General features: G+C 55.5%; 2 protein-coding genes across 9 annotated transcripts in view; one reads left to right on the forward strand and one right to left on the reverse strand.

Annotated features, from left to right (window-relative positions):
• The window catches only part of TRAPPC12 (trafficking protein particle complex subunit 12), a 50,894-nt gene extending 39,680 nt beyond the window's left edge, over positions 1–11,214 (reverse strand). For both annotated transcript variants that reach the window (XR_014839866.1, XM_003354951.5), the window contains exons 1-2: positions 11,080–11,214; positions 7,402–8,562 (exon numbers count right to left, since the gene is read on the reverse strand). Coding sequence is in view for 1 of the 2 variants with exons in the window: in XM_003354951.5 (XP_003354999.3) it covers positions 7,402–8,556 (1,155 nt within the window). In the remaining variant the exon portion in view is untranslated. The remainder of the gene's footprint in view (positions 1–7,401; positions 8,563–11,079) is intronic.
• Positions 11,215–14,164: 2,950 nt separating this feature from the next.
• Positions 14,165–24,605, forward strand: part of EIPR1 (EARP complex and GARP complex interacting protein 1) — an 83,822-nt gene continuing 73,381 nt past the window's right edge. For 5 of the 7 annotated variants that reach the window (XM_085015749.1, NM_001244207.1, XM_085015747.1 and 2 more), the window contains 2 exon segments: positions 14,165–14,309; positions 20,406–20,489. In XM_085015749.1, coding sequence (XP_084871875.1) covers positions 14,268–14,309; positions 20,406–20,489 — 126 coding nt within the window. In that variant the 5' untranslated portion in view covers positions 14,165–14,267. 7 annotated transcript variants of the gene reach the window in all.

Raw genomic sequence — 24,605 nt, forward strand, 5'->3', positions numbered from 1 at the left:
GTGGCCCGGCCCTGGGGCCTGGCGAGCCCTCTGCCGCAGGGCCAAGGACAAGGGCAGCGCCTCCTCCTGGGAGCCCTCGGTGGTCCTCTCAGGCCCGGGAGGGGAAGCCAGCTGAACGGAGGGCATCGGCCAACAAAACCAAAAGGCACTCAAGCGCGAGGCTGTGGAGAGGCCGGGTACGGCGCGGCCTCGGGAAGGCGGCTGGGGTGTTCCTCGGAGGGGGGCCACAGCCTCACCCCACACCCGCAACGGCGCACCCGCACAGTCCAGTCCCGTGCCGTCCAAGGTCAGCTGCGGGGGCGGAGAAGGGGGGAGGTGCTGATGCAGGACGCTAGGCGGCAGGCCGTGCCGGGTGAGCCCCTAGACCACGCGTCCGGAATAGGGGAACCCACAGAACAGAAAGCAGAGGAGCGGCTGCCTGGGCCTGAGGGGTGGGGGATGGAAACTGGGTGCTAAAGGTTTGGGGGCTTCCTTTTTGGGGGGGTGAAACTGGTCCGGAAACAGACTGCGGTGATGGGTGAACCACTCTGTCCAAAAAGGGTTAACACCACTGAGGGCACACTAAGTGTGCGACTGACACGACATGCGAGGTGCATCTTAATTAAGCGTAAAAGCAAAACCAGACCTCGAGCCCTTTTCGTCCGAGGCCCTCAACAAACTAGCCGTTCTCGAGGGACCGCGGGAGCCGCGGGGCCAGCTCCGGGCGGCGCCTCACACCCGGGACCCGGGCGAGGGGCGCCCTGTGCCTCTGTCGTCAGCGCGACTGGCCCTGGGCTTGTCGTCCTGGCATCCCGACGAGAACGCTGGAATGGCAGACGGAACACCTGTTTTCAGACACAGACGAGGGCTGTGATCTGAGCGAAGGGGAGGGCGAGTGAGCCCCTGAACCCAGAGGCACGGGGGCAGGGAGGGGGGCGAAGTGCAGCAAAGTTGCGAGTGGGCACCAGCTGGGAGCTGGCAGGGAGGCGGCTGGAGCTGGCACCAGATGCTGGCCGGGACGGCGCTGGGGTCTACGGCCGAGGGCGAGCGGTCCCTGCACGGGGAGAAGGGACAGGGCGGCCGTGCGCTCCCTCGGGGCTGAGCGATGTCCAGTCCAGCCGACCACCGCGGAGCACTCTGGGACACCCAGGTGTTCAGGGCAGATGTCAGAAAGGTCACCCAAGAGTGAAAGCTACTCTCAGGTCCCTGGAAAAAGCGAAAAACCAAACCCAGAAAGGTGAAAAACACTGCCTGCCACATCAGGAAATAAAGGATCCAGCTGTCACATTACAGCCACCGGGACGGTGCGCCCCAGGGCACCCAGGACGGGAAAGCACACGACAGGCCCCAGGCAGCCAGGCCCCTATCACTGGAAGGACGTCCAGCCCCCGCACCTGCCCCTGCCGCCCCCCCTCCCCCAGGAAAGTCCTACCTGCATTCACCTGAGAGGCCGGTCTCCTTTCCCAGCAATGTCCTGAGGTTCCCACCCCCTGGTCTTTGTGACAGAAGCGCTTCTATAGCCTGGCCTCTTCCCTGCCTCTTCTGAGCGGTCCCCAGAGCCATGTGAGGTGCTGGGTCTCAGGCTTAAGCCCTCATTTTTCTCCACCAGATAAAACATAATTCTCGACTTTCAGACTGTGCATTTTTTCAGTTGACAAAAAAGATCATTTAAATCTGCATGTAACCTGCCTGCCCGCCAGAACAAAGCACAAGTGTTTCTGAAGGAAGACGACAAAACACAGACTCAACAACAGGAAACCCACAACATCCAGCCTCTAATAAAAAATGACTAGGGAGTTCGAGCTGTGGCTCAGCGGAAATGAATCTGACTAGCGTCCATGAGGATGCAGGATCGATTCCTGGCCTTGCTCAGTGGGTTAAGGATCTAGCGTTGCCATGAGCTGTGGTGTAGCTTATAGACACGGCTCAGATCCTGCGTTGCTGTGGCTGTGGTGTAGGCTGGCAGCTACAGCTCCAATTGGACCCCTAGCCTGGGAACCTCCATATGCTGTGGGTGTGCCCTAACAAACAAAGAAACCAACCAAAAAAAAACTAGACATGTGAGGAAGCAGGCTTGTGTCACCCACAACTAAGAGAAAAGTTAAATACAAACAGACTCTGAAATTACAGAGCGGATAGAATCTTCCGAAGAGAACCTCAAAAGACCTACTGCCAATGTTCTCAACCTTCTAAAGTAAAACTTGAACACAATGAGTGAAAAATAGATAAAAAAAAAAAGAACCAGGGAGTTTGAGGCTTTTACCACCGTGGTCCGGGTTCAATCCCTGGTCTGGGAACTGACAACCCACATCAAGCTGCTGGATGGAAATTCTAGAGACAAAAAAGTATGAAAAATTTATTGACTAGCATCAACTGGAAACTACAACGTGCAGAAGGAAAGATAAATGAACTTAGGACACGAAACCAGAATTCCAAACTTAAGTACAAAGAGAAAAGTAGATGAAAAACAAAAGCAAGGCCCGATCATTAACGTCATTAATGGCCTCTCGGTAACAACAGGCAGCACGCGGCACTGAAGTTCCCGGAAGTAGAAGAGAGAGAAATAGAAAAGCTAATTGAAAAAACAACGACTAAAGACGTTCCAAAATTGATGACATAAATCACAGATCCTATAGGGTCAACGAGTCCTAAGCAAGATGAGCATAAAGGAAAACCACGGGAAGGCACGTCAGAATCAAACTGCTGAGGAGTTCCCGTCGTGCCTCAGTGGTTAACGAATCTGACTAGGAGCCATGAGGTTGTGGGTTCAATCCCTGGCCTCGCTCAGTGGGTGAAGGATCCGGCGTTGCCGTGAGCTGTGGTGGAGGTCGCAGACGCAGCTCGGATCCCCCGTGGCTGTGGCTGTGGGGTAGGCTGGCGGCTACAGCTCTGATTGGACCCCTCGCCTGGGAACCTCCATATGCCACAGGAGTGGCTCAAGAAATGGCAAAAAGACAAAAAGACAAAAAAAAAAAAAAAAAAATCGAACCGCTGAAAACTAGTGTAAAATCTTAAAAGCAACCAGAGGAGAGCGTGCTCTTTACAGAAGAGCAAAGATGAAGTTTCTCACAGACTTTGCATCAGTGAAGGATACAAACCAGAAGACGACCAAGGGCATCGGCAACACGCCCAAAGGAAAAAGAATGCGCCAACCTCCAAGTCTGCGTATTGTAAACACACTGCATTTCCTGCAGAAAGCCTCGACAATGAAGACACATCGTTTTCTCAGACTTAAAGTTGAGAGAATCTGCAGCGAGCAGACCTGCAGGAACAGGAGTATCTTTGGCTGTCTGCGAATTTCCAACACAGGGGCTGAGGATGGCCCGGGAAGGGGTTTCACCCAGACTGTGTGGGTTCCGTGACACAATGCCTTCTTCTGGATCTGGAGCCATCACTGCGTGGGAACGTTCCCTGGGCCAGAGAGAGAGGCTCGCAGACGTGCACAGGAACCGTTCCTTGGTGTCCTCAAATGCACTCAGCTCACCCTCTCGGTTCCAGACAGCCTCTGACTTAATGCCTGACGTCAACCAAATCCTCAGATCACCCCAGAGCTAAATCTGCTGTTCCCAAGCTGCAGAGCCCCCTCTGCGTGCCAATGGCTGTCTCGACTCCAACTTCCGCAGATCTAACCGCCCCCAGCCCAGCCCCAGCCCAGCCCCCCAGCCACAGCCCAGCTCCAGCTCTAGCCCCAGTCCAGCCCAGCCCCAGCCCCAGCTCAGCCCCAGCCCAGCTCAGCCCCAGCCCAGCCCCAGCCCCGCCCAGCCCCAGCTCTAGCCCCAGCCCAGCCCCAGCTCTAGCCCCAGCCCAGCCCAGCCTCAGCCCCAGCCCAGCCCAGCCCAGCCCAGCTCCAGCTCTAGCCCCAGCCCAGCCCTGGCCCAGCCCAGCCCCAGCTCTAGCCCCAGCCCAGCCCAGCCTCAGCCCCAGCCCAGCCCAGCCTCAGCCCCAGCCCAGCCCAGCTCCAGCTCTAGCCCCAGCCCAGCCCAGCCCAGCCTCAGCCCCAGCCCAGCCCAGCTCCAGCTCTAGCCCCAGCCCAGCCCTGGCCCAGCCCAGCCCCAGCTCTAGCCCCAGCCCAGACCCAGCTCTAGCCCCAGCCCAGCCCAGCCTCAGCCCCAGCCCAGCCCAGACCCAGGTCTAGCCCCAGCCCAGCCCAGCCCAGCCTCAGCCCCAGCCCAGCCCAGCCCAGCCCAGCCCAGCCCAGCCCAGCCCAGCCCCAGCTCTAGCCCCAGCCCAGCCCCAGCCCCAGCCCAGCCCAGCCCAGCCCAGCCCAGCCCAGCCCCAGCCCCAGCCCCAGCCCCAGCCCCAGCCCAGCCCAGCCCAGCCCAGCCCCAGCCCCAGCCCCAGCCCCAGCCCCAGCCCAGCCCAGCCCCAGCCCAGCCCAGCCCAGCCCCAGCCCCAGCCCCAGCCCCAGCCCCAGCCCAGCCCAGCCCAGCCCAGCCCCAGCCCCAGCCCCAGCCCCAGCCCAGCCCAGCCCAGCCCCAGCCCCAGCCCAGCCCAGCCAGCCCAGCCCCAGGCCCAGAGGTGCGAACCAGGAGGAACACAGCAGAGGCGCAGAGGAGTGGGGGAGGCAGGAGACAGAAGGTCAGGTCCAAGGGGCCGAGGGGCTCAGGGAACGGAACCAGACCGCACGGTGGAAGGGCTCGTGGGGTGGAAGGGCTCGGCCGCAGGTCTGGACGCAGGTATCTGGGACCATAGCCTGGTCTCGTGCCTCCTTCCCAATCTTACTCCCTTGCCGCCGCCGCCGCCGAGACGCTGCTGCTTCCTGTCTGTTTACCCCCCTCCCCCTTTCTACTGACCAAGCATCATCCAAATAGTACACAACTTCCATTCTTTATCGGTTCTGAATTTTCCCATCATTTCCCCACAAACTTCACATTTACGTCTCTAAGAACACCGGCCGTCTAAAGTTCGAATGGCGCTGCTGTGGCTGGACGGAGAGTTACGCCCTCGCTTTTCATTTTTCCTTCTTTGAGAACTCAAACTGCTCAAAAAGTCACTTCATAAAGCAACAATTTAACCCCCCCACTTCTATCCCACAAGAAGGAATTTTTAATTAGACGCCAGAGGGTGAGCAATTTGGAGAAGCGTCAACGCAAGCGTTTTAGAAAAGCCAGCTCAGAATAACGTTGCGACGGTCGCAGCGGCACAAGGAGAAACTTGTTCATAGGTACGTTCAACCGCCGACTGACTGACGTCTCAAAAGCCATCTTAGGTCCTCTGGCGAATACACACAGCATTTCCAAGGTAAACCACACAGCCCTTCTATCCTGGGAACGAACAGTTCTTTGAAGGGCGACACAGCACTGTGGAGACACAGGCCAAGAAGCCTCCAGCACATCTGTTACGTGGCAAAGGCAAAGGCCTTTGGGGAACTGTTCTTAATTCGTATTTCAATTTACGGAGGTTTCCAAAGCCACCGCTGCCAAGTGGGAGAGGTGAGGATGGCTGCCTTGGGATTGAAAGGAAGCAGAGGGAGGCCGCTGCCTCCAGGTTGGCTGCTAGGATGTGTCCTGCCCCGGTGGCGGGCGCTCCCTGACCCCGGCGGGCTCGCCAAACGCCCCGCTTACTGTGCAGCCGGCCGCCTGCAAGCTTTACAGCTACAGAGGCGCCACTGCAGAACCCCAGCTTCTCACTGGTAGAAAGGGCCTCCAGACCTGATTCAATCCGGGGTAAACGAGCAGGACGCCAGCGCGGCTTCTCAAGAAGGACCGATGAGCTTTGCCAGAGCCAGCAGCCGGGGGGGGGGGGGGGGGGGGGGGCCGGGGGGGGGGGGGGGCGGCCGGGCCTGGGCCCAGCACACCGTGGGGAGTGCTGGGTTAGGTGGTCGCTGCGGCAACCTTCCCTCTTCCTGGGCTACACTCAGACGGGGATGCAGATGGCAGACAGCACGGGCTGGGCAAGACAGCTGAAGGCCAGACCTGCTGCCGTTAAAGGAACTCTGCGGCAGGGCGCCAAGACCCCACGAGGGGAGAGAGGGAGGAGACGGAACACCAAGGCCCCCCGGGGGCAGGGGATGCAGCGGGGCAGGGACCCAGCGAGACGAGGCACACACGGGATCCTAAACAGCAGATGGCCCTGCCGTCAGAGCCCACAGGCGGGATTCCCTCGGGGCCAGGGCCTTCTGCCGGGAGGGGGGAGGACAAGCCACGAGGGGACGGGTTGAGTCAGCAAATACGCTGGAGCCCCACGTGCAAAATACCGGGAACCTGCGGCTCACCCCTCGGTTACCTAGAAAACCCGCTGACTGCGCGGCAGCCACTCCCCTTCTCTAGAGAACTCTCTGTGCTGCTTTCCGACCCAGCGAGGTGGCGGGGTGGGAGGGTGTCCGTCCCCGGGGGGGCCTCCTTCAGTCCCCAGAGGAAGGACGCTCTCAGGATGCCGGGCCGAGGCTGGCGCACAGAAACGCCGATCCCACCTGCAGCCTGGGTGCCAGGAGTCACAGCTGCCGGGCAGTGAGCTGGCCTCCCTCGGGGTTCACCAGTGTAGGCCTGCCTGGCGACCGTAACACCGGAACCTCGTCACACAGTTCGCTACCGCGCCACGTCCAATGCCTACGCGGACACTCCACCAATAAGATGACACGTGTCACAGGAACTCAGGCGGCCTCCTGCCACTGGCCTTTCAGACGGTTCAGCTCCTTTGCAATGACACCCCTCCCTCGGAGGGGTGTCCCCAAAGCCGGGGGTCTGCAGGCAGTGAGACCATCTCCTTCCAAAGAACGCCGAAGGGTGGGCTTCCGGGTGGAAGGAGATGCACACTGGACGTGCGTCCTACAACTTAACAGAGTCTGTGCCAAATTCCAGCCCCTCAGGGCTGCCTGGGCAGGCCACCGTCCCGCACTGGAACACACACAAATACCTCGACGGTGGAGGCGAAAATCGCTTTACATCTTTGATTACTGGTGCGATTGAGCTTTTTAATACTGCTATTTACTATATGTAACATTTGCATGCTTTTATGATTTATTATCTTGAGGGCCCATTCTCTTTGTTTAATTGAATCTATGAGACTCTTTCTACATCAAGTATATTATATAAAATGCAAACGTATTTTTCCATATCTAAAAAAAAGGAATGGGGGTTTGTCATTTACTGGTGCTCCCGTGTCACAAACACACTGACCACACGAGGTGCAGAACTACTCCAGAGAGAAAGACAGTGACACGACTGCCTGGCTGGCAGGTACTTCTCCGACTCTGATTCGTGCCTTAAATACACTGTGTCCGAGAAACCAGCCAGGTTCCAAACTACCTAGTGACAATGCAACACAGACCCTCGCCGTCAGAACCTTAGCAGCTGCTGAGAAACGGGTTTTCCACCCACAGAGCTAGGACATTGGAACATCCTAAGAGGCTGAGAGGAACAGGGCTTCACGGAGAAGCAGCCCAGCCCGGTCGGCCGGCCAGCAGCGGGACCCGGCTCTCACCTGGATGTTGTCGAACTTGAGGCCGGGCATGGTGAGGTCCTCCTTGTCCACGAAGACGGCGCTGTACTGCTGGGTGGCCACGGAGACGAGCACGCTCCGGGTGGCCTCCCCGGGGAGCCAGGCGTCGCTCCTCCGGTCCATCTCGCTCATGCTCAGGGCGGTGGCAAAGGGGTCCTCGCTGCCGGCAAACACGGCCTGGATCTGCGAGAACGGTTTTGGGGACGGAGGGATCTCCGGGGCGCCTGTGGCGACGGCGGGCTCCGGGCGGCGGGCGGGCTCGGCGGGGCCTGGGGCGGTCTCGCCCATCGGGGTGGCCGCCAGCGAAACCGGGGAGCCGGCGTTGGGGTTACTGACCGAGATGAAGGTGGACGTGGTGAACGAATCGAAGAAGTCCGAGGCCAGGGAGCTGGGGCCCGCGGCGTCGCCAAAAAACTTACTCAGGCTGGGGCTGGGCTGGACGCCCTGGGCCGGGGCCCGTGCTGCCGCCTCGCTGGCGCCGCCGAAGCTCGGCGATTTCACCATCTGCGACTGGAAGCCGTCGCGCTGGGAGCCGGGCGGTCGGCTGAAGATGGTGCACACGGGCACCGGCTCGTCCCTGGGGGAGGGCTGCCGGGGGGCCTCGCCGGCCGCCGCGTCCCCCGGGGGCGCCCTCTCGTCCCCCCCGGGGCCCGAGGCCTCGGCACCCGCGCCGCCGGGCTCCAAGGCGGGTGGCTCTCTCCCTTCTGGCTCGGGGTCTTTCTCCCCCGAGGGCGCCCGGCCGTCGGGGGGCCCGGGGGAGGCGCCTTCGGGCGCGTCCTCTCCGGCGCTCCCACTGTCGTCGCTCAGCGCGCCGGCACCCGAGGCCAGGCCGCGGTCTGCGCCGCCCCCCGCGGGCTCCCCGGCGTCGTCCTCGCTGCTGTTGGGCGAGTCCGAGATGAGCACGCTCTCCATCAGGTGCTCGGCGAGCCTGTCCGCAAAGGTATTGGAGTCCTCCGAGACGGTCTCATTCTCTTCAGACCCGAACTCGTCGCCACCGAGGTCGATGGTTTCCTCGTGGTAAAGCAGCTGCCCCTGATCTTCCTGGGGCGCCTGGGCAGCGCCGCCGCCCGGGGCTGGGCCCTCCGCGGGACCGCTCTGTGAGGCCGAGCTCTGGCCAGCGCCTCCAGCAGTCTCCATGGTCGCCTGCAACAGACACACACACATCAACCTCACGGGCCTATGCTTCAGTTATTACTAAGCTGACTTATTCTACTGGACTCGTTTTGTTTATAAATAAATGACGAATCCACAGTTCCTGTCGTGCCTCAGCAGTAATGAATCCGACTAGTATCCATGAGGATGCGGGTTGGATCGCTGGCCTCGCTCAGTGGGTTAAGGATCCAGTGTTGCTGTGAGCTGTGGCGCAGACCAGCAGCTGCAGCTCCAGTTCGACCCCTAGCCTGGGAACTTCCACATGCCTCGGGTGCAGCCCTAAAAAGCCAAAAAAGAAAAAAAAGAAAGACGATGAATTCATGCCATTATAATGGTGGATACATGTCATTATATACGTGTGTTCGAATCCACAGAACATGCACCACCAACCTTGAACCCTTCTGTCACTTACGGACTGTGTAGCTTGATGGGGGGGAAATACATGAGGGTCTAAGCTGGGCAGAAGACCAGGTCAGGTCTCCCTGGTGTGTCATGAGCAGTCCTTACACTTCCTAATTCAAAAGGGGAAACACAGGTATCTGTTCCCGATTCATGTGTGACATACATCTTTGCTTCTCCTACTATCGACTTACAATCTTGATCAAATTATAGGCATGATTTTAAGCTTATGTCAGCATCAAAATGCAGCCAAGAAATCTTTCTTTTTGTGCAGTTGAGTGCTGTGCACAAAGAGCTTAACGAATGCCTTAAGATATTTTTGGACTACTAACTTTAGGTGATTTAGATTCACTAAGAACAACTAAAAGTACTGCTGGTCAGGTTCCCTTTCTGGAGACTCTGGAATTATCTTTTACCAGATGACAATAATGTTAATCCTATTTCCACGAAAGAGCTGCCAAGAGGTAAAAATCTACTAGCGTATATTTCACATACGAAAGCCGCTAGGTAAAGAACCCCCACTGCAGATCAAGCATTTTACCTGTATTAGCTTATTTAATCCTTAGGAGCACCTTACAAATTATTAGCTCCATCGTGCAGCAGAGAAAGCCAAGTGATTTACCCAAAGTCACAGTACCCATACTTGATGGTGACAGGATTCCCACACAGATCTTTCTGCCTCTGCTGTCCTTGGGAGGTCACTAGGCTAGGTCATGATTGAGGGCTAAGGTGAGGCGGAAAGAGCAGCAAACATGGGCGCTGGATTGCTTCCTGAGTCTTAGCTTCACTATGAAGTGGTCTCTGAAAGTGATTTCATCTTTTAGCCTCAGCTCCCTCATCTGTAAACTGGGATAACAAAGATTAAATAGCAACTGATGCACGGAAACTTTTTAAAAACTGTGATGAGCTGCACCTGTATACACATGGTAATTATCATTTTAATGATGAAGCAGAGTGGCGAAGATCCTGTTAGAAATCATAGAACATAGGTGTTTTGGTCCGGCTCAACAGTAGCGAACCCACTAGTATCCGTGAGGACGCAGATTCGATCCCTGGCCTTGCTCAGTGGGTTAAGGACCCAGCGTTGCTGTTTGTGGTGCAGGTCAAGGTTGCAGCTCAGACCTGGTGTTGCTGTGGCTGTGGTGTAGGCCAGCAGCTGTAGTTCTGATGTGACCCCTAGCCTGGGACTTCTCATATGCTGTGGGTGCAGCCCTAAAAAAACAAAAAAAAAAAAAAAGAAAGAAAAGAAGTAGAATGTGAAGGCTGGTGAGTAATGCTGTAACTATATTATCCTAAGAGTCTGTCTCCCTCCCCCCACCCCCAAGAGCCTAACTCACTGTCTGCCACCCAGTATAATCTTCTGAATTCGTGAGAAGAAACGCGGAGTGACGTATTTAAATCCAAAAGACAGGGTGTCTTTCAGCAGCCATAAAAAGGTTTGAACTGTGGGCTCAAGGAAGTGTTTCATTGGGGTTAAACCTGTTTGCGGGCGAGGGTGAGAAAAACAGGCACATTTTAGAGCGCATCTTTGAGCCTTGCGCTTCTTTTAAGATAAAAATGTCTTCGGGTCTTCCCTGTACACGCTCTCCATCGGTTCCATCCGGGATGTTCTCGGGATCAGCCAACGCTTACATAGAGACCTACGCGCTTTTACACAAGCCTTCGAATGTTGCCCGCCCAGCACTGAGCGTCCGGTCGGGCGGTTACTGTGAACGTCCATCTACCTAAGACTAAACTGAGAGCAAGAGGCACCGGGGCCAGCCGGGACCAGGGCCCAGACCCCTCCTGCGCCTGGGGGCCGCCCCCGGGAAGGGCACACACCGAAGGCCGGAGCTGCGCACCCGGCAGGACACGGGGGCTGGGGCCTGGTGGGAGGAGGGAGAGACCAGAGACCTGGGGAGGGCACCCCCGGGGAGGAGAGACCCGGGAGGAGAGGCCCGGGGGGTGAGATCCGGGGAGGTGAGACCCGGGGAGGTGAGACTCTGAAGGAGGAGAGACTCGGGGAGGAGCGACCCGAGAGGAGACCCCGGGAAGCTGGGCCTGAGGGTCGGCGGGGCTGCGATTAGGGACGGCACGACCCCCTCCCTGCAGCCCCGGCCCTGTCCTCACCTGGCACCGGCCCCCTCGGGTTGGGGAAAGAGTCGCCTGCGGCCGAGACCAGGGTCCGGGAGAAGGTCGAGGAAGCCGGGAAGGCGGGACTGCACTCGGCGCCTCCTGCGGCTTCCGCGCCTGCGCGCGCCCCTCCCGCGCATGCCCATGCCCAGCGCAGGAGCCGGCAGAACAGTGCGTTTCCGGGTCTTGCTGCGGTGGGCGGGGCCTGACCCCAAGGTGGGGCGGGGACTGGGCGGGGACTGGGCGGGGACTGGGGAGCCGACCCCACCCCTGGGAAGGCGGAGGGAAATCTTTCTGACCCTCAGAGGCCGCAGACGTATCTGGGGCAGGGGGTGGGGCAGGTGGAAGAGAGTTGGTTAAGGTCTCTTTATTCCTGGCCAAAGCACCCTAGAGATAACTATTTTCGAGGATTTGTCTTTGTGCATATTTGTATTGCAAACTTTTCCCGTTCGTACTACTTCTGTGAGCTATTAACCATGGCAATGGTAATGGTAGTAATACCACTAATGGGTGGGTGGATTGATCCAGCGGCATGAAGATTCCTGCATTCCTAGCGCCACAACTTAATCGTAGGCAAACGGGGGTGGGGTGGGGTGGCCAGGATGCCTTTGTGCCTCTGCTTCTCTGATTTCTACTGTAACCACCAGATCTCATTCTAGAGATGAGGTTACCTACCCAGCCCGTATCAGGCAAGTGCTGGGCGCTGGAGTACAGCTGAGCCAAACCAGACTCAGCCATTCCGTTCTTATTTTTAATGATTTAAAATATTTTCGACAAATAAAAATATTATGTATTTATGGTGCACAACGTGATGTTTTGATATATCTATGCATTGTAAGATGGTGATCACAATGGAACAAACGAACTTATCCATCACTTCACTTATTTTCCAGTGTGTGCGTGTGTGTGTGTGTGTGTGTGTGTGTGTGTGGGTGGGTGGGTGGGTGGGTGGATGGAGAACATTTGGAATCTACTCTTGGCCAATTCGAAGTCTAGGATATATTATTATTAACTATGTTTCCAGAACTTATTCATCTTATAATTGAAAGTTTCTACTACTTGGCCCATCTCTCCCCCTTTCCCCACCATTCTGTCTCTGGTAACCATTCCATTCTGTTACAAGGATTTCAACTTTCTTTTTCAGATTTCACATGAAGTGGAATCATGCTGTGTTTGCCTTTCTGTATCTGGCGTATTTCACTTAGCACAATGTCCTCTAGTTTCATTCATGTTGTCACAAATGACCAACCTCCTTCTTTTTAAAGGCTGAATAATATTCTCTCTCTATATATATAATGAAAAGGCACTTAAAAACTGGCCAGCTTAAACTGGTTTCCTTAAATAGATGATTAATCAAACCTTGAGTTGTTTTATGGACAGCACATAACACACGCAAGACGGGAACCTATGTCTCCAGTGCGACCCCTCAAAGAATCTTCAGTCTATACAACTCAAGTAGAAACGTGGCTGGAGCCCTTTACGAGGCAAGAAATCTTTCAAGAAGGATTATGTGGCTTCCAGCAGCACGAGTCGTTTATATGGACTGATTTTAGACTAGTCAATCTGCTTCCAAGTTTGAAATTCCCCTAATCTCTCAAATTTCTCCCCAAATCCTGCATCAGGGACATAGATTTAAGACCTGCCTATGTTCCCTTGCTGGTCAGCCTCACAATAAGGACTGTTCTTTTCTCAAAAGCCAATGCCATAGTATGGGCTTCTATGGGCGGCAGGCACTGAGCCCTCGCTTGGTATTATAATATATACATATTTTTTTCCTTTTCCATCCAGCTGTTGGCAGACGCTTAGTATGTCTCCTTAGCTTACGTTAAAACTGCTGCAATGCACAATGAGTGCAGATATCTCTTTGAGTTAGTGATTTCCTTTCTCTCAGATCATAGAAGTGGGACTGCTGGATCATATAGCAGTTCTGCTTTTATTTTTTAAGGAAGCTCCATACTGTTTTCCTTAGTTGATGTATCAATTTACCTCCTCACCAACAGTGTACAAAAGATCTCTTTTCTCCAATCCTGCCAACACCTGTTGTCTTTTAACTTTCTGATAACAGCCATTCTGTGAGGTGTCACGGTGAGAGCTCATTGGGGTTGATTTGCATTTCCCTGATAATTAGTGATATCGAGCATCTTTTCATATCACCTGTTCCAAACCCAGTTATTTGTCACAAAGATTAAGGAAAGACAGTAAAATTAAATGGTCGCACAGATGGAAGAGAAGCGCGCAGTCCTGGAATCTTATGGAATTCAGACTAGTTAAGGAGGTTCAGCTTCAGCATTTTAGGATTCCCTGGAATGTCATTCCTGTCTGCCAAGGGCACTGGCAGACATGTCAAGGCCAGGCATTTTGGGAGTACTGCCTGAGAGGGGCAACCTCTCCAGCACGAACGTCTTTGGAGACGGAGGGATGCCAGGGTCTTCCCACTGAAACCCCTTTAGAAGTGAATGCTGCCAAACAATGGCAGTGGTTCCTGACAAGCATCCTTCGTCACCGCGGCGCTGGTAGTGTGGTCCTTTTGCCAGTCGACACACAGCGCTGGGCACCTGCGGACATGAACTAGCGCGGCCCCTAACTCTAAGGCTCCTGGGCCCAGCCTACCCGGGTCTGAAAGACCAGGCACATACCCTGGTCCCCTCACCTTAACACCCCCGTGCCCCAAACTGTCACACATTTGCAGCGGCTCATCTGCACAAGGTTAAGTATGATGCCTTAGCCTAAGGCTGAAAGGAAGAATTTCAAGACAGTGCCTATAAAGTGCGCGCCCGGAAAAGTACTAATGTCATCGCAGCCACAGGTGAGGGATTCCCTCTGGAGCAAGGGAGCCGAGAGGGCTCCCCGCAGTGGGCGGCCCAGCGAGGGCTGCGACCTGGCGCTGCAGCGACGCCCCAGGCGAGACTCCTCCCCTCTTGGTCCCGCTGCCGGGCCGCGAAGCTGAGAGCCCGGATGGGAGCCAAGTGAGCATGCGCGCGAGACCCGCGCTGCCACTATTGGCCGCCGGCGAGGAGTACAGTGATGACGAAAAAGGAAGGCGCCGGAAGTGAGCCCTACCGAAGCCGGACTGGGCTATAAAGATTTCCGGTTAGACGCCGCCTGGGCTGGAGGGAATGAATGGATAGTGAGCTGTGGGCGCGCCGGCTCCGGGGGTCCGCCTTAGGCGTGTGAGCGGCCGCAGCATGGAGGACGACGCGCCGGTGATCTACGGCCTGGAGTTCCAGGTGGGTCACAAGAAGGCCCCGCGGCGCCCGGAGCGGTTTCCCCTGTGTAGCCGAGGTCACTGAGCCTCCGGAGACCAAAGGCCGTGGTCACCCAGGACGGGCCAGGGGTCTGCGTGACCCAGAGTGAGCGCAGCAGGTCCGCCCGCGACCCCCGGGCTTGGGAGCCCCCCGCCGCGTCCCCCCATCCCGGGGCGTTACTGTGGCCTAGTTCGCACCACTCACCTGGGCGTATTTACCTGTGTACGTTTCTTCCAGCATTGGAGTTCCTTCCTGGAGGCAGGCACTGTATCTGTATCTGGGGTTTTTTTTTGGCTTAATTTTGGCACAATGTTAAATCCACATAAGCCTTGTGAAGATACAGAGAAAGTTCTTGTGTTTCCTTCACCCAGCTTCCCCTAACGCTGGCATCTCCCATGGCCAGCGAACCTTGACCAAGGCTGGGAAATTAGCATTGGTACAGTCCTGTTAACTAAAGCTCACATTCTGGTGGGATTTCATGTGTTTTCCCATTCCTGTCCTATTCCTCCTCGTCCTGTGTTCTCTAACGCCTGTTTACTGTGACCATACTGTATTCAGTGCTCCCTGGATGACTGAAATGAGTGGGTCCCACTGTAAGCGGTGGAGTGGGGATGCCTCTGGCCATTTAGAAGGACAGCAAGAGAGCTGAGTGGACAGAGTGAAGGAGGGAGGAGCGGTGGGCTAAAAGGATGAGTTAGAAGGGCAGGTAGGTCACACTGAGCTGGGCCTGTTACAGCCCTGTACTGGTTTCTGTCTATTCGGATGGCTGGCCGATTATGTTCGAGGCATTGCAGGATAGCCATAGAGAAATAAGAACACAATTGGTTGCCCTATGAAGTAGCTGATGCTTAATTGTGCTCAGCAAATGCATGCTAAAAATATAAATGATTTCCAGTTTCAAGAAACATACAGTGAGAGAAGCAGCAGTGTTAGTTTTTAAAGACCTGGACACCGCTGAAGCTCCTGAGGTTTGAAGCCTGGTTCCAGCACTTATCCTTGAGCTTCAGTTTTCTTGTCCATAAAATGGGGACATGAGCATCTACCCCTTGTGGCTGTTATGAAATGAAACGAGTTAATACATTTAATTCAGGCACTTAGCCTGGCACATAATAAGCATTCAGTAAATGTTGTTCTGATTATTATAATGAGACAAAATTCTTACAGATGAATTCCACACAAGGCAGTATCTAAGTGTCCTATGAGCTGGGAACTTTTTTTTTTTTTTTTTTGCTTTTTAGGGCTGTATCCCCAGCATATGGCAGTTCCCAGGTTAGGGGTCCAAATGGAGCTGCAGCTGCTGGCCTACACCACAGCCACACCAGATCTGAGCCACGTCTGCAACCTACACCACAGCTTGCACCAACGCCAGATCCTTAACCCACTGAGCAAGGCCAGGGATCGAACCTGCATCCTCATGGAAACTAGTTGGGTTTGTTACTGCTGAGCCATGATAGGATCTCCTAAAATGAGTAATTCTTATGAGTTGTTTAAGAAGTCAGGTTGCTGAAAATCTGATTAAAATCAGCAGGCTGTAAACCCCCCTTATACATCTTATGTGATTCCCTGAGAACAACCATTTTCAACACTTAACAAACTGGGAGTTCCCCTTGTGACTGAGTGGGTTAAGAATCTGACTTGTATCCATGAGCATGTGGGTTCTATCCCTGGAACTTCCCTATGCAGCAGGGCTAAAAACATTAAAAAAACCATTTCTCCTGGTCCTTACCTTCCTGCTTTTATTCCCTGGGTATAACCTGGTGACTAGACAACGTGGCCCAAGAGGGTTTTGGCTTTTCCGTGCCCTCCTGCCTTCAGGCTGCCCGTACAGTCAGTCACAGTCTTTTGCCAAATCCTTGTTCACGGTTCTGGGTTTTCTTTTTTTTTTTTTGTCTTTTTGCCATTTCTTGGGCCGATCCCATGGCCTATGGAGGTTTCCAGGCTAGGGGTTGAATCGGAGCTGTAGCCACTGGCCTACGCCAGAGCCACAGCAACACGGGACCCGAGCCGCATCTGCGACCTACACCACAGCTCACCGCAACGCCGCCAGATCATTAACCCACTGAGCAAGCCTAGGGATCGAACCCTCAACCTCATGGTTCCCAGTCGAATTCATTAACCACTGAGCCACAACAGGAACTCCTGGTTTTTCTAATTACACAATTTTGTTGACTGCTATTCAAGTAGGCTTCTCTGACTTGTTTAGCCAGCTTTTCAGGATATTTGCTCAGAAACAATTTGAATTTTTTTATTTTTAAATTTTTTTTTGGTCTTCTTAGGGCTGCACCCGTGGCAGACAGAGGTTCCCATGGTAGGGGTCGAATTGGAGCTGTAGCCATTGGGCTATGCCACCGCCACAGTAACGCATCCTCATGGATGCTAGTTGGGTTCATTTCTGCTGAACCATGGCAGGAACTCCCAGTTTGAATTTTAAGTTTCGTGCCTTTCCGTATTTTTGTACTCATCTCCTGAATTGTGGAAACTGGTCATTCCTTCTCAGGTAAGTCTTCTGTGGGGCCCTGTTTTTGGAGACTTTCAGGCCTTTTCCCTCAAGGGCAACGTGTGCCTTTGAGCCCTGCTGTCCCCGTGGGCCCCTTGTCCTCTGCACACCTGAGTTCCACCCCAGGGGTTTGATTCCAAGGCTATGCAGACCCTTCCTCAGAAGTGGTGTTTCTCTAAGGGGCATTCGGAGAGTCTGGGAATTTGCTGGTATTATGCAAAATTCTGTGTTGTGTGTGTACCTTTTTGGCGGGAGGTGTACAGATTTGCCAAGATTCATCGATTTTACAGAGGGGTCTAAGGCTCCAGAAATTCTCTAGCTGCGTTTTGCCAAGAAGGGTATAGGCATCCCGATGCAGGAAACCTGAAAACTGCTTAAAATAGTTGAATGGTCGAAGTAGGGTTTTTTTTCCCCTCCAAATGTCTAATAATGTGAATATTGCCTTAGACATATTCTCTCTGAGAGCAGGATGTGGAACTGTTGTCTACAGTCTTTTTTGGTGTGTGTGTGTGTCTTTTTAGGGCTGTACTTGTGGCCTGTGGAGGGTCCTAGGCTCAGGGTCATATTGGAGCTACAGATGCTGGCTTACGCCACAGCCACAGCAACACGGGATCTGAGATGCATCTGTGACCTACACCACAGCTCACAGCAACGCTGGCTCCTTAACTCGCCGAGCCAGGCCAGGGATCCAGCCCATTTCCGCATGGATATTGGTCGGGTTCTTAACCCACTGGGCCACAGCGGGAACTCTGCATCCCGTCCTTTGGGCGGTGAACGCCAGAAGACTGTTGTTTCCCCGGAGGTGGAAACCAAGTCAAGACCAGATGAAGTGGCCAGGACAGATGTTCAGTGATTCCTCTTACCCTGCTTTAAAAAGAATGGATCAGGGCACTGGGGCAAAATCTGTGGGCATTAGACGTGATGGAGGGAAGGAGGGTGTCCAGCCGCGTGCGGAGGAGAGGACGTGGGCAGAGCGGGCCAGTTGGTGGACTGCGCGCGGCCAGGTCAGGGTCCTGCTGCCCTTTAACAAATCAGCACCAACCTCGCAGATGAAAAGAATACCCCCTCCCGTTCTCCAGTTCACAGGCCCAACAGGGCCCCCGGGCGGGAGTCGAGGCACCGGCCAGTCGAAGGATCACGGGGAATCAGGCTCGTCCCTTCCTGGCGACTCAGGGGGCTTGTCACTGGCCGTCTAGCCTCTAGAAGCTGCCCTCGTATGCCCTTCGGCTCATAGACTCCTTCCAGCTCCAGAGCCAGTGACAGCTGCCCATGTCCCTCTCGTGGCCAGCCAGGTCCTTCTCAGGCGGCCAGCTCTCAGGTCCTCCCCCCGTCCTTACCTCTCTGACGACCGCCAAGAAGGGTTTTCTGAGTTTAAGGACCTGTGTGTCTAGATAATCCAGGATAATCTCTCTTTCTCAAGACCGGTAACCCGATCACCCCTGCACGGCCCTTTGCCGTGTCAGTTAACACCTGCGCAGGTCTGGGGATGGAGATACGGTCATTCTTGGGGCCGTTTCCCTGCCTCCCACAGGCATCAGAGCATGAGCCACAGGGAGCAGACGAGACACAGCCGTGGTTGTGCTGGCGGAGCCGGGTTTGAGTTTCTAAGGCCAAAGCGCTGGGCCCGCTCCTCTTTTCCTCTCTAGGCCTCGGGCTTTTCACCTGGGATTCTTAATTTGATCCTCTAAACATCAAACATATTAAGTGTAGACATTGCAATTTGAGCTGGGTGCCCTGCCCGCGTTGCTCTTAGGAAATCCTGTAGCTCCTGGGGCCCTGCTGGCTTGCAGCTCTCGGCCAGGTCCTGCTCTGGACCCACTGAGCAGACCCCTTTCCCGGTCACTGCTTTGTCCAGGGGCAGCCTGTGGCCAGTGATTGGTCAGTGAGGTGGGGTTGGGCGGGGGGGTGGCCTGGCCGTCTTGCTTCAACTCTGAAGGGCCCTCCCAGGCTCCAGACTGCCCAGGGGGTGGGCTGAGACCTCCGTTGCAGTTGCATTGCTGCACCACTTTCCCTGAGCACAGCCCAGCTCCCTTCACCCCCTGCGTGGTGCAGATCCAAGACCCCTGCCCCCAGCGAACCCCGTGCACACGGCCGAGTGGCTCAGAGCTCGTTCTCCGGATCCTGATTTTCTGGACGTTCAGCCGGCCTTGCTCTGTGTCTGGGGTTGGAGTTCTGATCATATGACTCTGTCTTATTGTATGTCTGTTTTTTTTTTTTTTTCCTTTTTCTTTTCCTTTTTTTGTCTTTTTAGGGCTGCACCTGTGGCATATGGAAGTTTCCACGCTAGGGGTCGAATCCAAGCTACAGCTGCTGGCCTACCCCACAGCCACAGCAACACAGGGTCTCAGCTGCGTTTGTGACCTACACCACAGCTCACAGCAATGCCGGATCCTTAACCCACCGAGCAAGGCCAGGGATTGAACCTGTGTCCCCATGGATGCTAGTCAGATTCGTTTCCACAGCCACGATGGGAACTCCTGTCTGGTTATTTCTGATGGTGTGTTGGACATCGTGTGAAAATTGAGGAAACTTTGGTTGTCTGTAACCTCCTCCAGAGGATGTGCTGTGACTGCTGGCGGGCAGCAGGTGGGCACAGGAGGACCAGCTCAGGTCACCCTAAATCCAGGCAAAGGCTGAGATGATTTGGCGCCTCTATGTGCAGGTTCACGCTCACGCCTGGCTGGTCACCTCTGGGGTCCTTACCCAAAGCCTCTCCTCCGTGGTGGATCCCACACTTGCTACGCCCACCCCGTGAGCCGTCAGAACTCTGCTCAGCATCACCACTTTGCCACCCTTGCTAGACTGATCAGAGCCTCCAGCTGAAAGGGGCAGGAGGCCCTGCCTGCCGCTCTCAGCTGCCCCCTTTCCTGGGGATCTTGCACGTCACTGCCGGGCAGCGCTCTGAACACCTGCCCCAGACTCGGGGCTTTGGCTGAGTTTTTCGTGTTCCCTGTGCTGGAGACTTGGCTTCAGCCACCTGCTCTGCAACCACAGGGACCCATTTTCCTCTCTGTTACCGGAGCGTCGTTTGTTGAGTCGGTTACTGCTGAAGATGAATAATGGTTTTGTTAAAAGCACAATGTTGTCTCTGTTGCGTCATTGCTCACTCACAGTTGTTTCCGGGGTGGAGTGTCACAAAGTGTCACAAGAGTCGAGGGCTGTGCATACGTCCTTCTAAATTGCCTCGCAGGAGTTCCCGTCGTGGCGCAGTGGTTAGCGAATCCGACTAGGAACCATGAGGTTGCGGGTTCGGTCCCTGCCCTTGCTCAGTGGGTCAAGGATCCGGCGTTGCCGTGAACTGTGGTGTAGGTTGCAGACGCGGCTCGGATCCCGCGTTGCTGTGGCTCTGGTGTAGGCTGGCGGCTACAGCTCCGATTCTACCCCTAGCCTGGGAACCTCCATATGCCGTGGGAGCGGCCCAAAGAAATAGCAAAAAGACAAAAAAAAAAAAAAAAAAAAAAAAAAATTGCCTCGCAGGCCCTTGCACCCGTGCTGCTCCGTCCGCGTAGAGGAGCCGCCGCCTCTGCGTCTGTGTGTTGAAGCTGCCTTCACATGTGTGTGCCTTTGCCTCCCTCCTGCAGGCACGCGCGCTCACACCTCAAACTGCCGAGACAGATGCCATCCGGTTTTTGGTTGGGACGCAGTCTCTAAAATATGATAATCAGGTAACTATTTCTGACAAACGTATACATGTTCATTGCTAAGCCTGTTCTGAGTTTTACAGCCATTTTGTTCTTGGTTTTTCAAGCAGCATTTGAGAAAATCAATGCCGCACAAACAAAATAAAACTCCCCCTGGGATTTACACTGCCAACTGTATGCGATGGCCTAGTGAAAGGCCGTCAGCTGGTCTTGTGGTTGTCCTGGCCTCGCTGTATCAGTGGTTGAGGAGCCATCAGGGCACGTGGGCGGCATCGGCCCTTCGACCCTGGCTGGTGGGCGCCCGCTTTGATGCCCCCCAGCGCCCTCTCTGGCTGAGCCTGGACGGGCCCTCCTCCATCTCAGCGTAGAGTCCCGGCCGTTGCTGCCGGCCCCCCAGGGGGACCCACAGGGAGTGACCCACACGCTGTTGTGGCTGCTGTAGTTGGCTGCTCACGAGCTCAGGGTTCAGTCCATGGCTTGACAAGGTCGCAGGCCCCTGACCTTGGGCGAATGGGTCCGCCTTGGTGGACTTCATTTGCCTCATCGCTGTGGGTGCCGGGGGCGTTGCGGAGATGTGCGCTGCCCTTGATCCTGGGCAGGTGCGCGGCAGGCCCCATCGTCACCGGGGCCATGGCCTGAACATAGCCGCCCAGGAAGGTCGGTGTCGGGCAGGGTGGTGACGTCCTCACTCCCGCCGTGAGGAGGATTTCTGCTGGTGGCGCCATCTGGGCAACGCATTTGATGATATCTATCTAGAGCTTCCTAAGTCAATGTTTGTGTTATTTCACCGTCGTTAACTAATATGTATGAGTTAAATATATTAGTTCTTATACCCGAAACATAGAAAAAGCTTTAGATACAAGGAATGTTTTCACGGTACCTGTAGTGCTGAGAACATTAGAGGAATCACATCGTGCAGGTACCAGGCTGGCTGTTATGACAGTGGCAGGTTCATGATTAACCTGGTTGGACCTGGTTGCCCGGAATCGTGTTCACTCATTGCACTTACGGAAAGTTACAGCCTTTCATAAGCATCACAGCCTAAACATTCGTAGACGATGCAGTGAAATGTTAAGATTGTATCTTCCGTGTGGCCACTGTCATGTAAAAAAGTAGATCCTTTTGCAGTGTGTGCAGATGTCAGAGCATCACACTGTACACGTGGCACTAGGATAACACTGTGTCGGGGATGGCTTTGTGAAACAGTGACGTACAAGACTGAATCTCCGCGTAGAGTGAAGACTAGAAAGAAGTTGGTCCAAAGGGCTCAAGCTTCGAGCCCTGGTTATCCTCCGGGGACGTGAGCGTTTGCAAGGCAGATCGTCTCTTGATAAATTCTTTTTTTTTTTTTTTTAATGATTTTTGTTTTTTCCATTATAGTTGGTTTACAGTGTTCTGTTTATAATTTCCATTTTTCTGAGCATGTGTGAGTGTTAATTTTCTGCTGGAAAATGTTGGATGGGAATATGGTTCATTTTTGAAAAAAGTTTGCAGAGCCCTGTCCCAGGGACAGCAGAATGCCCTTGATGGCACCGCGTGGTCTGGGGGTGCTGCCGGCAAGGGGCAGGGAGGAAGGCCACGGTACCTGGCAGGTGATGGGCACACAGCTGCCTCTTCAGGACGGAGCTGGCCAGGTCCCGCGGGCAGGAGTCGGCTGGGCACGTGCTTTTGCCTGGGATGGCCTGGGTGGCGTTGGTGATGGGGTGGGCATTAGTCTCCACCGGCTTCTGTCCCCAGGCCTCAAAGTGCCTTTTTCTCATCTACTTGCTTTTCAATTCCACTCAATTCAGAGCTGTATCATTGACCTTTTTGGTAGGAAGTCAGCTTTTAAAATTCCTGAGGATTAGTAAGAAACTATTATTACGTAATGAGGGATGCTTATAAGATTTTTCTAGAAAATATTACAAGCTAACAGAAACACATGAATTAAAAACAAAAGAGGAGTTATCATTGTGGCTCAGTGGGTTAAGGATCCAGCATTGCTGCCAGCTGTGGCGTAGGTCGCAGATAGGATTCAGATCTGGCGTTGCTGCAGCCCTGATTTGACCCGTAGCCTGGGACCCGCCATATGCCACAGGTGCAGCCACTAAAAGCAAGCAAACAAACCCAAAACAAAATGAGGCCATGTAAGCCATTACTAAGTTACATTCAACCTGGTTTATCAGCCGAAGTTACGTGCCACTTGGCTGTGACACTAAGAAAGGATCAGGCAGAAGTGACAAAGTGCTTTGATCTCCCTGAGCCCCTTTCGGGAGCAAGGTCATCTTGGGGACAGGCCCAGGCACGGGCGTTTCTGGCAGGCTTCAGGACCCCCTGTGTGGCACTGTCACAGGAGCTGGAATCAGCCATGCCGGGGTGGACAGCAGCCTCCTCTGACACCCTGGTGACAGCTCCACGTGCGCCGTTTATCACCTGGAGTTTCTCTGCGTAAACCGTCCTGGTCTCAGTCCTTGGACCCAGTGGGAGAAACGTTTTCTTGTTAAATGAGAGACTCCGGCCCTTCTTAGTAATCAGCCTAGAAACTCAGCTTTCCCGTGGAAGGTACCGCAGCGTTAGATATGGTAACGAGCAGGTAGCTGTTGGTCCCCCGCCTCCTCCCGAGTCCCGGCTGCCCGGGTGCTCTGGCCAGAGCCACTGCGTCCCCTCACCTTTCCAGCTGCCTCCCCGGCTGCTCAGTGAGGCGCGTAGCCTCCGCCTTCGGTTGGTTTTCCGGCCAGGGTTGAGCGGAAGGAGGAGGATGAGGCTCGGAGCTTCCTTCTCTGCACTTGACCTGAAGGGGGCTTTCCTCTGAATCCACAGCGATGCAGGCATGTGTTCCATCTGCTGGGGTCCCGTCCCGGGTCCCGGGCGCAGGGCGGCCCCTCCCTGGCTCACCTGCAGCGCTTAGTTCATGACCTGTGGGACTCCAACTTCCAGCTCTGTGCTGGAAACCCGGGGACCGGGCCTGTTCCTGCTCCTGCACCTCTGCCGCACAGTGACAGGTGTGCCAAGACAGGTGTGCTGATGGTTGACACTCAGGAGGGAGGCACAGGCAAAGCGGCATGTGGCCGGGAGGGCCCTTGGTTTGTCGTGGTGGCATCAGAGCCGCCACCTCTAAGAAGGGGCCTCTGAGCTGAGGCCTTCTGGCCGTGGTGACTCACGTCCCTGGTACTTGGGCTCCTTCCTGGGGCGGGGGCCCCGGGACAGGGGCGCGAGGGGCAGGAGGGCAGGGGCGAGGGCGCAGGCAGGTGCTCACGCTTCGTGCGCGTTTCGTCGCAGACGTGGTATGTGTATCCCCCCCACCATGGCATGTGTGTTCCTGTCGCACGTGACACGTTTCCACCCACGTGTGACTGTATGTTTCTCTCACACATGACGCGTGGTATTGCACACGGGGTGAGCCTGGCCCATGACACCTGCTCCTCCCCGTGTGACACGCGTGTCTCGGGAGGCGGGGTCCTGGGAGAGGAGCCCGGGGCAGATGGGGCGGCGTGCTCGGCCCTCTGTCGCCACTGGAGAAGCACCGGTCCCTCTCTTTCCAGAAGCGTTATTGTCGCAGCACGATCACCAGTGCCTTTGAAAATGATGAGGACGTCCTCACTGGTGGCCCCGTCTCCGGTCGCCTGTCCCCAGCGTGCTTCCCTGCAGGGTGGGCGCCTGGGGCTGCCTAGGGGCTCCCTGTGTCCTCTCCGCTCAGTGGTGTCGTGTGTGTCCCCGGCTGCTGTGTCCTGTGTTGTCTGGGGTTCCCCCCCTTCCCCCGGCTCCAGCCATGAGCTGGTGAGAGAGTGACCGCCATCCCGGCCCTGCAGCCCTTGGGGACCCAGGACCAGACAGGTAACCCTCCCCCGGGTCAGGGCTCCACTCCTGTGCCCTCGGTGGGCAGGGCGGGTGCTGTTGGCCCCGTTTCCAAGCGGAGGATCAGCCCTCGGCAGCCACCTGGTTTCTCCCGGGCGGCCTGGTGGCGTGTGGTGGGGCGGCCGCCAAGACGCCAGCTTCCCTCATCTGCTGTGCCTCTGCCCCGCAGCACCTACAGCATGGAGCTGTGGCTGTGGCATCGGGTGACCTCCAGGCTGGCTCCGCAGCCCGCCCTCCCTGCGTGAGCCACGGGGCCTTTGTCTCAGGCTGTGCCCAGGTCCCGGCAGCGTCAATTCCCTGGAAAGT

Source organism: Sus scrofa, chromosome 3 (assembly GCF_054392235.1).
Source record: "Sus scrofa isolate SSC_HxYL_T2T_F1_AM1 chromosome 3, Sscrofa_HxYL_maternal_Yorkshire_Landrace_v2.0, whole genome shotgun sequence".
Classification (NCBI taxonomy): domain Eukaryota; kingdom Metazoa; phylum Chordata; class Mammalia; order Artiodactyla; family Suidae; genus Sus; species Sus scrofa.